The sequence below is a fragment of the Dama dama genome, chromosome 2 (genome assembly GCF_033118175.1).
Source record: "Dama dama isolate Ldn47 chromosome 2, ASM3311817v1, whole genome shotgun sequence".
NCBI lineage: Eukaryota > Metazoa > Chordata > Mammalia > Artiodactyla > Cervidae > Dama > Dama dama.
The window spans coordinates 22,064,320-22,078,304 of NC_083682.1; the positions used below are offsets into that span (position 1 = coordinate 22,064,320).

Sequence of the window (13,985 nt, forward strand, 5' to 3'; positions counted from 1 at the left end):
TGGTTGCACAAAGGGAAGAAGGCAGGAGGACCAGAGAAAGTTCCCCATGCTTGAAAACCCAACATGGAAGACATGCTCACATGATAGCCACTCTGAGAAGCCCCGAAGGGTGGGGAGAAGGGCCCCCCGAAAGCCAACTGGCCTCAAAGTCTAGCACACTGAGGAGAGCAGCCCCTCCCTGTGAGTCAGAGACTCTGCCCTGCAGTCTTCACCCACCTCCTCTATCCCACCCGTTCCATCCATGCCCTAAGTTCTCCCTGTGATCACTCATCCTGGTCAGTTTCCTTGGGAACCAGTTTGGCTCAGAGAGGACCCATGGGAATCTAGCCACAGCCTAGTGGCCTAACCAAGGCCATAAAGACCCCAGGCCTTGGCCTGGTCACTTTACCATGAACACTGAGACTTCATCCCTGGACTTCTGTGGTTACAAGGAGATATGGCTTTGCTGTGGAAAATTATTCCTCTGCTGTAAATGTGAGTATTTTTGATGGCGAGATTCCAGCAGCTCCTGGAGAAGAGAGCCCTGGGACAGCCCCCTCATTGGGTTTCTGCTCTGAGGCCTCAGATGGGGGCTGGAGCCTCCCTTCCCCCACTAAAAGGCTACAGCAGCTTGGTGGTGGCTTCGGGAGGCGGGGGGCTGAGCACTATAGGGCTGCAGCCTCACCTCCCCCACCCCCCTCAGCACCTGGGATGGATGACTTCTCAGCTGTACCCTCTACCTCACTCCACCGGGATCAGCATTCCTGAACAACACAGGCCCTTGCTGCAGCTCTCCTGCTATTTCTCCACCAAACTCAAACTTCTCCCAGCTGCCTGGGAAGGCAAACCAGGGGGCGGGGCTGGAGGCAGGGAGGCAGCTGGGCCAATCTGGTGCTCCCTGACCTCTCCGCCCAACTCTGGTCTGTCCCTGAATCTTGGGGATGGGGATGGGAGCCCTGGCACCCACCACCTGCTAAACACAAGCAGTGTCTTGATTGTCATTCCCGGATCCCACTGTGGAGCTTAGAGAGCATCATCCAGCTACAAAAGAAACGGAGCTGATGTTCCTGCCTCTTCATTAATACCCTCAGGTATCAGTACCCATTAGTACCCGGCACGCCCTGAGCAGACAGGGGATGGGTCTGGTCTATGGAGGACGGATGGTGTCTCGCCCCCATAAGGCCGGTTCAGGCCTCCTTCTATGCTTAGTTCTGACCACAGAGGGAAAGGCCCTGACACAGCTACACACCTGGAGACTTTCAAACAGGGGGACCGTGCAAAGGCCAAGCCCAGCCCACAGTCGTTCATGGGAAGCTACTGACATGAGCAGAGGGTCGGCTGAAGCCGAGGTCAGGGCAGGGTGAGCCTGGGAAGGAGCACAGAGATGACGAGCAGGAGCAGGGGTGGGACGTGCACTTGGAGGTCAGCGCTTGCAGACTTACACAAGGGGAGGAGTCAGAGGTGGCCCATGTGCCGGACGAAGCGGTCGTTTTGTGGGTGGGGGAGACAGGGTGGACAGGGCAGCCCCACAGGCTCACACTAGGCTGGGGTGGCAGGGCCTTGGGACATAAGGCGATGCCCTCTGCACCTGCATCTCTGCATCCTGTCCACGCAGCACAGATGTCTCCTGTGGTCAGGAGAAGGGCTGTGTCCGAAATGCTAATGAGTGAGGGACGGCCGCGCAGGGCAAAGACCAGCGATCAAGACAGAATGGGAATGATGACCTGGCACACAGTAGGGGCTCGCTGCACTTTCGTGAAATGAAAGAAGGAATTCAGTTCAGTTCTAGCTGGCTGCATTTCACATTACAGGGACTCGATCAGTAATAATTGAGAAAACAGGAGAGTGTGAAGGTGGAGACTCCAGTGAACACACAGCCTCAGGAACTCTGAGTCTCAAAGAACCCAGCGTGGAGGGAGGCACACACAGGGGACCAAAGATCAGAAGGGATTGGTCTCAAGGACTTGGGGAGCCCGACGCACAGAAGCTGGGCCAGGTATCCAGAGGATGGGGAGGAGAGAACAGGAATACAGGGCGAGGCCGGTGCCTCCTGCAGGAGGGTGTCTCAGAAGGACTTAGGGCTGCTGTGTCCGGGTTGTGGTTATGGAGACTGGGAACCAGAGGAAAGGATGGGAGGGTGTAGAGAAATAGTCCTGGCCCTTTTCTGGATAGAAACTGAGTGAAGTCCTGGAGAGAAGGGAGATTCCTCCCCTAGGCAGGCAGAGACCAGTGAATGAGGGATCTGGTAGAGGGACCCTCTATTCAAGGGTTTCCCTAAACACTCACAGACAGACTCGATGTACCTGGAGCTGGGTCTCCCCGAGTGAGGGGTTGGGTGCATTTGTCTGATCTGTGCTCTGAGCGGGAATCGAGGTGGGGAGGGGCACTGGACCATGAGTGGGTGCTGCACTTTGGGGTGCCGGATCCTTGATGCAGGCGACAGCTGCCCAGGTGCTTTGCCAAGTGCAAGACTCCTCTCAGTCTGGGAGTCTGGGAAGAGAGGTTCCCAGGCTGGGCAGGGGGAGAGCTGAGGGAGGCCTGGCCCTGCCCTGCGCCCCGGGGAAGGCCTCCGGGCCCCCCAGCCCCCCATCCCCGCTGCCTGTCAGTCACTCACCTGTGGGCTGTCCTGGTAGGCTGGGGGCGGGACATTCTGCGTGGCCATCATCGTCAGAGCGGGGGCTGGGGAGGCATGTTGCATCATGGGATGGATTCACATGGGGGACCTGTGGCAGGAGAGAGGGGGCCGCACCGTTAATCGCCGAGCGCAGGGAGCCCTGGGGACCAGCCACCGGGTGTGCGCCCAGGCCGGGCCCCCGGGGACTGACCAGATACAGCGAAGGCTGGAAGCCCTTGGGGTGTGCATGAGAGTTAAGGGGAGAAGCCTAGGGAGGGAAGGGCTTGCCAGTGCAGTTCGGACTTGGAAGAAACAATATTCAAATCACATGTAAAACAACCTGGGCAGCCGGCAGCCCTGCTTTTGTTCAGCTCCAGCTCTGGCCTGCTGGGGGCCCGGGGAGAGGCGGGAGTCGGGAGGGGGCCTGGGCCGGGGCAGCACTGGGGGGGCGGGGGAGGGGGAATTGGAGGCCACGTGGGCACTCCATGGTCAAGGGTGCTTTCCCTTCCCAGGCCTCCCGGAGCCGCCCTATACCCTCAGGGCAGAAACCTCAGCGCTGGTCCTCATCATATACACTTGCCTGACAGTATGACCTCTCCCTGTTCACCTGGGAGGGGGGCCCAGTTCTTGAAGCTCTAGCTTACTGTGTTCCCCCTTTGCCTGGCAAAGTAATAAAGCCACTCTTAACTTTTTCTCCGTAAAAAATAAAAGAAGCAGCCTCAGCCCTCACGGTTCCAGATTTCCAGGTCCCCTCTCCCTGCCCCAGGAGTCTCCCAGCACCACAGTAACCCCCGGGGTTGTGCTCACCACACCCCCTAGTGATGGAAAGGGACCTGGGGCGCCGACCCCACCCCAGCTGGAGGGTGGAGCGGGTAGCCCCAGGTGACCACTTGGAGGCGTTCCAGGAAGGGACAGAGGCAAGGGAACAGGGGCCACAGCCGCATGAACGCACCTGCACACTCTACTAAGAAGACTTTCCTCACCCTGTGTTCAACTCTGAGTTCAACCGTACATGGGGCCAGAATAGCCGCGGAGCCAAGGGTCCTCTTACAGACGAGGAAGCAGAGGCAGAGAGGACAGACGTGTGTGTGTGTGTGTGTGTGTGTGTGTGTGTGTGTGTGTGTGTGTGTGTTTAGGGAGGGGGTGGTGCTTGGGAAGCAGGGTGGAACCAAGATCTGTAGATTTCCCCCAGTGGGGACTGCTCTCCTCTACCAACCACATCCCATCCCCCAAAAGCGAGCTGCCCCCACTGGCCTCGACGTCTCTTCTTCAATCACTAGGTGGTGCCGTAAGCGGAGACAGCCTGGCTGTACCACCCAAGGAAACAGAATGCTCAGAGAGCTGTTCAGTTGCAGGAGAGGCCCTGAAATATTTAGAGCTGGAAACCACGGCTCATTGCCCAGTACAGGCCTGTCCATCGAGGGACACGGGGGTTCCTGAGAACATCCACCAAGTGCAGGGCCTGGCCTCCTCCTCGGCAGAGGGCGCTCAGGAGCAGGCGATCTTGGAGAGCGTGACAGTCAGACCCTCCCTCCGCTTCCTCCCTCTCCCTGGGGACCTCAGGGCTCCATCCTCTTCCTCCCTGATGTCCTCCTAACACCCCCTCTGCAAGGCCTTCCAAAATGTTCACATCCCTGAATTCTCCCTACATGGAGTGAGTGTGTGTGTGTGTGTGTGTGTGTGTGTGTGTGTGTGTGTGTGTGTGTGTGTATGTCTTGTATTAGTTCTTTTTTAGGAAGAGGAGGAAAGATCAGCTTCTGCTGACCCAAGTCTCCAAACTCCCAGTTGTGCTTTGACCCAAAGCTTACATGTGAAAGTCCTGGAAATCCAGGCATTCATTCAGCAGAGGTTTATCAAGAGTCAGCTACATGCGAAGACCTGTGCTGGGGATGAGGGGACAGATGAAAAGAGGCAAGGCCTTCTCCCCAGGGAGGGAGGTGATGGAGCAGTGAATCGAGGTTCCCGTGGAGAAGGCAGAGGGAAGGATGACTTCCTGTGCTGAAAACCCGAGCCTGCAGGGAACGCCTCTTGGCCTCACTGAACTTGTACCCCATCCACCCTGGCCTCACTTCTGAGACGGACCGCCAGGTCGTCTTTGCAACCAAAGCACCCAAGGTCACCCCATCTCACACGCACTAGGCACTGAGACCCAGGCTCTACTTCTGCAAAGAAGCTCGGAAGGAAGCCCCAAGTGGAGCCTAACTCTGCAGGCGGAGAAACCAATGCCTCTTTCATGGCTGGGTCTTGTCCAGAAGGTGAAAAACATCCCAGAAAGGCGAGAGCGGAGTGAAAAGGGTTGGGGGGCAGGGCATAGGATATACACTCCTTGAGACATCAGAAAGAACCTGAAGAATGAAGACCTCTGAGATATTAAAAGGGGCATGGAATCGCTCTTTTTCGGAAAAGTTGGAGGGAATAAAGGAAATACGGGCATTTCAGAGGTGTGCTAGGTTCAGCTTTTCTGGGGACTCTGGCAGATAGGGTAATTTTGGATAGGTCGTACGGGTCCTGAAGGCAGGATCTTTTCCGGGTAGCACCAATCTTAAATGCTCCTTGCCCAGAAAAAGCAAACCTCTGTGGGGCTGTAGAGCCAGCAGCCTCCAGAAGGGGGAGCCTGGGGGCAGAGTTTGGTGGCAGATTTTTCTCCCCTTTTAGGGGTAACTAGTTCCCTCCTGGGCTTCCCAGGTGACTCAGTGGTAAAGAATCTGCTTGCCAATGCAGGAGACATGGGTTTGATCCCTGGGTCAGGAAGATCCCATGGAGGAGGAAATGGCTAACCCACTCCAGGATGGACAGAGGAGCCTTGTGGGTTGCATTTGCCTGAGCCTACCCACAGTTCCCTTCCACCTCACGTTTGGGTTTATATATATATATATATACACACCTTATTCCACAGATGAGAAAGTCATCATGAAGGCAAAGCACAAGAAGCTCAAAAGGAGGAAGACTGAGGCTAAAAAGAGGACTCTTTAGTCCACATTCTTTTGTTCACTGTCCAATGGATGGGAAGTAGGGTCACTTTAGAAATGTTTGCAACAGCTGGTGAACTGCCCTACCTGGGGGTTAAAGAGAGATGGCAAGAGTAGTCTAGGACTTCCCTGGTGGCTCAGATGGTAAAGAATCTGCCTGCAGTGTGGGAGACCTGGTTTCGATCCCTGGGTCAGGAAGATCTCCTGGAGAAGGGAATGGCAATTCATTCCTGTATCCTTGCCTGGAGAATTCCATGGACAGAGGAGCCTGGCGAGCTACCGTCCATGGGATTGCACAGAGTCGGACATAACTGAGCGACTCACACACACACACACACAAGAGTAGTCTGCACCCAGAAACCAGCACCACCCAGGCTGAGAGGAGATTTTTCCGTCTGGAGCCTGCTGGGCTACGGAGCAGGGTCTAGAGGCCACGGGAACAATTTTCTGAGGACCCAGATGGCCTCTGCCCCTCCTCTTCTCCTCTCTGGGGTCACCACAGGCCACTAGGCCACTGCCCTACTGCCCTCTGGGGGCTTCTCCTGCAAAAAACAGGAGGCCTTTTCATCGCGGGCTTAAGTTTCCTTCCCTACGTGCTCAAGCACAGAGCCTCTGTAACCTGACTCTGGGGGAGACCGGGAGCCCACCGCCACATCCGGAAGCTCTAGCTTTTCTTCACCCACACAGGTGCCCCTTCCTCCTACCAGCTGGGCTTGGGGTGCGGAGGGTCCACAGGGGAGCATCCCGGAGAGGAATGTGGGGGGTCTGACAGCGAGGCTCCACAGCAGGGGTGTGGGGGAACTCCTTGAGCCATCACTGGGTGCCAAGCCCTTTGGGGAACCCTGCCTTTCTGGTGCTTTGTTTGGGAGGCTGGAGGGCACAGAGGCCTCAGAGTATTTGTTTGTGGCCAGCTGCCGGGAGGCTGCTCTGCCCTGTCCAGAGGCCCCAGCCCTCTGTCACCGGACACCAGGGCTCTGGAGGGACACAGCCAAGACTGCAAATGGAGGACACACGAGGAACAGTTTACCACCAAGACGTTTCCCACATCACAGGATTGTTTTCAACACTGAGCACCTTTATTAAGGGGCAGCTAGGAAGGAAAAAAAACAAACCAACCCTAATGCAACACTCAACCCCACAGTGATATCCAGGAAGAAATCATTTGCCACTGATATTATCATCTGAGGGAGCTAAAACTGCCATTTTACAGAGCTTGGGGCCCGAGGGAGGCTGTGCGCACAGGTTGGGGGTGGCTGAGGGACGTGAAGGACACCCCTTAGGAATTAGGGAGGAGCAGCCCGGGAGCACTCCCTCTGCCTCCTCAGCTCCAGCTCCCCAGCCCCACAAGGTGAGGCTCGACTGGAGCCCAAACTCCAGCTTGTTGACAAACAGACTGAGAAAAAAGACCCAAGCTTGTTAGGAAGGAGCTCATTAGGACTTGTTGACAAGAAACCCATTAGACCAATTAACATTCCATTAACGGCCGGGGGGCACCAAGGGGTTAACGCTGCCCAGCAGTAATTGGGCTGGGGTGCCTGGGCTGGGGGCTCAGGGCCTTAAGGATGAGAAACTAAGTCTAATTGGGAACTCTCCGGCCAGCCGGCCCCACAGCATCAGGAGCAAGCTCCCTGACCCCGGCTGACCCTCCCCTGGAGCGTCTGAGGTGGGAGAGGGGCAAAAAGGACTGGCTTCCCTGTGCTCCCCACTGCCCCCACCCCCCCACTGGAGGCTGGGTAGGTGGCTGGCACAGGACGGGGTGGGGAGACGTTTCCACCCTCTGGGACACCTACCCTTCTTCCTTCCCTTCCCCTAAACCCCCTGGACGAGGGGAAGGGTTCTGTATTAGCCCTGGGAAGTAACTCTCCTCTTTTGGAGAGCTTTTCAGTAATATTGCCCTCTCTTACAGAACCTCTTTGGAGAAGCTAGGATCTTTGAGAGCCCAGGGCCTGAAGAGGGGTGGGGAGGGGTGGGAGGGAGCTCTGGCCCTGCCCCCTTTCCTCCCCACCCCACCCCCACCCCCCATCACCCTCCCTCCCTCCCTGTTCCCATCTTCCCTCCCTCCTTCTCTCCCTCCACATAAAGGCATCAAAGAGGCAGCACTGAGGCACCCCCTGGCCCAGGAGCCCTCCTCTTCTGTCCCCCCACACACTGGTAGTATTTTATCATTTTCCTTTCCCTGCTCCAAGAAGAGGCTGTGGAAGTCTGGGCCTCCATTTCCTCATCTGTAAATCCCCAAAGATCAGATGGAGGCTGAGCTTAGGGTCAGAAAAGTCTGGGTTCCACACCCAACTCTGCCACTCTCTGTGACTGCAGGAGTCCCTTTCCCTCTTGGTCTGTAAAACGAGGGAATTCACTAGAATATTCCCAAAGCCTCTGCCCAGGGTTAGCACACCACACAAGCTTTGCTGAATAGAATGGAAACAGTTGAAGCTGGTAGCTTCGTTCTAAAGCCTCTCTCATTTGAGAGTGAAGCAAGGGGGCCCCAGAGTCTAAGGGAGGCAGGAAGCCTCCTCCACGCCCCCAGCCCAGGGGCCCCCAGGTGGTTCCCGCCCCCTCCCCCAACCCCAGGCCCGCCCCTCTGAGCAGCAGCCCAGGCCAGGGTTCTGACGTCTAGACAGATTTGCAGGAGGCTGAAATAACACAGTGAACTCAGCAGGAGGGCCCGAAAGGCTGCATTAGTAACCTGGCTGGCTCAACCGTAGGCAGTTCCCTTTATTTTCCTTGCGCGGAGAGCCTGGTCCAAAAGGAGTCTCCGGCCCAGCTCCCTTTCCAGAAGTGGCCTGTAGGTGGCGCCGCGGAGCCCCCGCTTTAATTGCATTATATAATATAACCTGTTTACTAAATCATGTAATCAGTCGGTTTAGGATTTACAGCTTCGGATGTGTATAGAGAATTGGACTTTGAGTCAAATTTAAAAACAAATAAAAATGAGAGGCAGCTGTTGCTGATAGTGTGATATTCATCTTTTGGAAACAAATTCACCCCGCTGCTATAAATTATGCCTGGGGAAAAAAAACGTGTTGGTGGTGGGAAGGAGTTGGCTACGTCTCCTATGCTGGCAACTCGGAGCGATGAATCTTGAAATAACGGTGTCAACCTGTCACTGATTTCATGTGACTCTGTGGATTTATCTAAAGAAATGCAAGCATGTGCGTGCACACACACACTCACACGCTCACACACACACACACATACACACCAGGTCTCTTTCGCAAAACCCAGTAAGGGTTAGAAACCACAAGTGGAAAGCTGAGCGGCTAGAGGAACTGGATGGTCCCCGATCCTTGGTGCTTGGAGTCAGCACCGGGGTGACAAGGCTTAGGCCAGTGTGGGGATAGATGGTGGGAAGGACAGAGGTGAGAGAGAGGACACACCCATGGGTGGGAAGCTTCGAAGTGTAAGCAGGTCTGGTGGAGGTGTTTCAGAGTGACGGAGAGGTGAAGGGTCCCTGTAGAATAATGGGAAAGGGCCAGCCCCCAGGAGCCGCCCCTGACCAGCACAGCAAGTGCTGGATCTGGGTTTGCCTGTTCACCCCAGGTGCTCGGGAGCCAGGAGGAACCTCAGGGCCTGGGGTGACAGGAATGCTGTGGCCTAGTGACTGTTGCTCGCCACCCCCCCCCCCCATCTTTCTGACTTTGGGGTCCTAGGGGCAGATAGAATCCTCTCAATCTGATGAGGCCAGGTTCAGTGTGGGAGTCAGAAGGGCAATTGTGTCTACACTGGAGGAAGGACTGGGATTCACATTCAGGATCAGAATGTGGGCTCACTCACTGAGCTGAAGGCTGGCTGAGAGGCTACACCTCCCCCATCACCTGGGTCCCAGGGGGTCACTGCCTCCAGCACAGAGCCCAAATCCTGGCAGAACGTCTCAGCCAGGAGGGCCACCTCCCTGGCACCCCTCTGGATCCTGCTTGGAACTCTCAGTGGGGAATGATTCTCTGTTGACGTGAGACGCAGCAGAGGTAACAACCAGGACGGTAGGCAGCTCCAGACCCCATGGTCAACCAAGGCCTTCTGCTCTGACTGCCCTTCGCCACCTTTCTGGGCAGCCCACTTGGGAGGTGGAGCCAGGTCATGACCTCTTGAGATGGTCCTGGTCTCCAAGGGACAGAGGAGCCAGTGCATCCAGCCTGAGTTTGACCAGCCCAGCCAGCTTCAGTCTCCCTGGGAGATGGGAAATCTCCCTGTCTCCACCTCTCTCTCCTCCTGTAGCCTGTAACCTCCCTTTGGTCTTTGGAAGAGGTAGGAACCATCTGTGAACCGTCCCAGCAGTGAGGTCCCCTCAGTGGCCTGTGGTCCTCCCTCCAGGGGCCTCCCCCTCCTCCCCTTTTCCCACTCCAAGGCCATTTTGCTCTTTGTGCTGGAATAACAATATGTCCCCCTCTAGGGCCGGGTCTAGGAGTCATTTCTGTGCTCAGGGACTCCAGTCTGGGGATGGGCTACAGCTTGCTGGGAGACCCAGTTCTGGGGGGAAGGGGCTTATAATCCACTCTGGACCCCTCTGTGCACACAGTGTATTGTGTGTGTGTGTGTGTGTGTGTGTGTGTGTGTGTGCTGGGGGAGCAGGGGGGGGCATTGGTGGGGCTTGTGACATTCCCTGGGTGTAGGCAGGGCTGCTGGGAATTGCTGACCCTGGCCAGTGGCTCTCCTCACCCCTGATCGGGTTTCCAGGGGAAGAGACCCATCCTGCTCCACTGCCTCTGACTCATGGGGGCTCCTGGCACCTCAGCGCCCAGAGTCAGGGCTGTAGCTTTCTCTCCTTTATGCACCCAGTTCCCTTTACTGTTCAACTTGCTTTCAAAAAAAAAATGGACCAGGGTCAGAGTTAGGAGAGCAGCCTTTACTGTGGCCCCAGCATCTCTCCTGCCTGCTCCTGCTTCGCACACAGGGACCAGGAAGTGACAGTCCCCTGCTTTCCTCCCTGCCTTGGCTGTCACACCTTTTCTGGCTTCAAAAAGCCGCTGATATATTTTACAAACTGAAACAGCAATTTAATTCCCCCTGATAGTGGCAATTGTCCATTAGATCTTCCTACCGAGGAGCTTAACAATAATTCCTTTCATCCAACTGCTTGCTTCTTCTTGATCTGAGAATCAATCCCATAAATAGCAGGCGAGAGTCTTCACATTACTCTCCCCCTCCAGCTTTTAGCATTTTGATGAAGATTCTCATCTCCTCTTTAAGCACTTTACAACTTGGTGATTTTTTCCCCCTTTGGTTCCTTTAAACAAAATAAAACAAAAAAGCAGAAAGGTGGGGGGGTGGGGGGGTGGGGAAGCATGCTAGCTATAAGGGTAAGCACAGCCCTGCATTCTTCTTACAGAGAAGTGGTTTGTACTTTCTCCTGCTGGAAGGCAGGGGGTTGGCAACAATGACCTCCAAGGGTCACCTCCAATCTGCCTTCAAGCAAGTGCTGCTTTGCCCCAGAGGCCCCATTGGTCTGGTCCTAAATTTCACCCACAGCTGGGTCCTGCTTTTGCCAGTGGTGCTCAACTTAGAACATAGTTTCTCTTTCTCTCCCGCCCTGTCTCTGCATCCCAGGAAAGAGGGTCAGAGGAGGCCATCGCTGGTTCTAGGCACGGAAGCCTCTCCCCAGGCCCGCGACCAGGTTCCCGCCCATCCCTTGGGCAACTCTCAAGCCTAGAGATGGGAGGCTGCCCTCTCTTTTTCATCTCCAGCCCTCTTCATCTCTATCCAAACAGCATGAGTGGGAGAGGTGGGGAGGAACGGAGACAGGAGAGAGCTTGAGGCCTTTCATTCAATTATTTTTCTTCTCCCTCAAACGTGCAGGCAGTCCTAGGGGTCTGGGGCAGAGGAGGGCCCTGCAGCTCTTCCGTGGGAGCAGCCGGGGTGGATTGCCAGGGCAGCTGGGAGCCCCGGCCAGCTCCCCCGGGACCCCGTCATGTGCTCCCTGTCTGCACACATACAAAGAGAGAAACAAATCTAAAAATGAACCCAGGGACTGAAATCCCCCTCGACAAACCCAAATCCCAGGTTTATTATTATTTGTCAAGAGCTGACAGCAGCCGCTGCTCAGGAACTGAGCTGAGAAAACAACACGGGCTGGGCCCCTGAGGCTTGCAACTCAGCAGAGACAGACCAACAGCTCAGACGCTGGGGACCCCAGATGGAAGGAGAGTTTCTGCTGTCCTACCTGCCTGCTTCTTCCTATCAGTCAACTGCCTTCTCGGAGGCAGTCACCTGGGAGGCCGGCCCTCCCTGGGAGCCAGAAAGAAGGAGAATAGAAGTAAGGGGCTGGGATGGGGGTGCAGGAGGGGTCTAATTGGGGGAGCTCCCAGAACTAAGGGACCCAGGCACCTATCAGGCATGGCCCCTGAGATGCTCTCGGATTCTCCTGGAAGCAGAGGATACTAAGAGGGTCAGCCAGGCCCCCTTTCTCTCTGAGAAGGACTGCACCATGTTATCTGGCTGGATGATATCTGGTTTCATTTTTAAAAACTGCCTCCAGAGGGAAAAAATAGGGGTCAAGAATCAGGGCTATGAAAGCAAGTAGTCCTTTGGGCTCAGTTTATCATTGAAAAGCCACTCATCCCCGATACTTCCTGACTCAGCCCATAGCTGTCCTCACTCTGGGCCCTCGGTGAGCCCATGAGAAGAGGCAGGGGGACCAGGTAGAGTCCACAGCAATGTGGTCAGCTTGTGGGAGGAAAGGGCACCAGCCGGGTGCCTTGGTCCTCACGGCTGTTTGGAACTAGAGCAGGTACACTGGCTCCGTGTTCCTGATCTGTCAGAAAGGCAGCCCTGGGGGGTAAGGGAAGGGAGGATGGCATCTTCCATGTGAAAGGGGGTGATGCTGGGCAGTCATCCCTGGGTATTGGCATCCAAGCCCCAGCTAGCAGACAAGCCCCGTCTACCTCCCGAGAAATGGTTCCTCTGCTGTGCTTCTCTGCTGGCAAGGTCCTCTATGTTACACCACCACACCTCTGCCTGCATCAAAACTTTGCTCAAAGCCTTCTCTTCCATGAAGCCTTTCTTCACTTTCTACTCCAGGACCATCCTCTCAGTGGGAGCCCTGCCATCGGGCAGAGGGAGGGCATGTAGCATGATTTAGTGCTACGTGTGTTTCTATGTCTTGGAAAGCCTACTTCCCAGTAAGGTCTCATCTTGCCCATTGATCTCTATGTCCTCAGCAGACAAGATCATGGCCTTAACTTGCTTTTCCTTCTGGGGAAAAAGGTCTGTGCAATGTGATTTTATAAGATCTATCTCCTTACAGAGGGCTTCCCAGCCTGCTCAGTGGTAAAGAATACGCCTGCCAATGCAGGAGACATGGGTTCGATCCCTGGGTCAGGAAGATATCCCTTAGAGAAGGGAATGGCAACAGCTCCAGAATTCCTGCCTGGGAAATCCCAAGGACAGAGAAGCCTGGCAGGCTACAGTTCATGGGGTCAAAAAAGAATTGGACATGACTGAGCAATTAAACAACAATAACAACCTCCTTACAGAGCCTGGATAGACATAAAACTTCCATTGGTTTATTGTTGAAATGTCAAACAGACCAATAAATTTAAGGATATTAGATACTAGGACTTAAAGAAAGGATAAATCTTTAAGTCCCAGCAGTCATTTACACCCTAGTGAGAATGAGTTTGTTTCCCTGGAGCCAGTTTTGCCCTGGGGTGAGATGATAATCCAGAATTATTAACAACTTCAAAGCACTGAGCCATTGCCATGCACCAGGCATTATGCTAAGCTACTATCACAGAGAACCCTATTTATTCTTCCCAGCAACCATAAGGTCTAGGTGTGATAGCTGTCCCCTTTCAAGGATGTGAACACTGAGGTTTGGAGTGGTGGAGAGAGTTTTCAAATGTGACAACAAGGCCTGATTTCAGAGTCTGAACGTTTAACCTAGAAGTCTGGCGTGGAGGCGGGGAACCCTAGCGGAGCACTGGAAACGGAACAGGAGAAAGACAAAGCTGACTGTGCAGACACTACCCTCAGGAGTCAGGACGCCCAACACAGGTGGTCCCTCACTTCCACATGCCCTGAATTTCAAAGGGTCATATTGTATCGGCACGTCTAAATGTAACCTGTCTGCCAAACTTGGGCTTTTGCACCTCACTAACAGGCACATACTTTATGCCTGTGGATGGTGAGACCTCTTAAAAAGCAACTGTTCACTTCTGTCCTGTCTTCTCTGGACAGCAGGGTGTGTGCAAATTCATTTAAATACTGTACTGCATTTGCTCTTATCATTGTATAAAAATGAGTGGAAGACAGGAAACAAAATGCTGATAACAGCCATGAGAAGTCGGGGCCTCACAAACACGATGCAACCAAGACAAAGATGCTTCCAAGACAGAGAGGCAGGTTTGAGCCTCTGTCGGGAACTCACTGGACTGTGGGTTCAATTATGAAGGGAAAGAACAAGATTTGAGAATGACTATGAAATGACAGAA

The 13,985-nt window shown here is 54.7% G+C and overlaps 1 protein-coding gene across 5 annotated transcripts in view; it reads right to left on the reverse strand.

Moving 5' to 3' along the window:
* Window positions 1–13,985, reverse strand: part of PKNOX2 (PBX/knotted 1 homeobox 2) — a 290,935-nt gene that overhangs the window by 82,302 nt on the left and 194,648 nt on the right. For all 5 annotated transcript variants that reach the window (XM_061167264.1, XM_061167273.1, XM_061167283.1 and 2 more), the window contains one exon: window positions 2,594–2,702. In XM_061167264.1, the coding sequence (XP_061023247.1) occupies window positions 2,594–2,680 (87 nt within the window). In that variant the 5' untranslated portion in view covers window positions 2,681–2,702. The remainder of the gene's footprint in view (window positions 1–2,593; window positions 2,703–13,985) is intronic.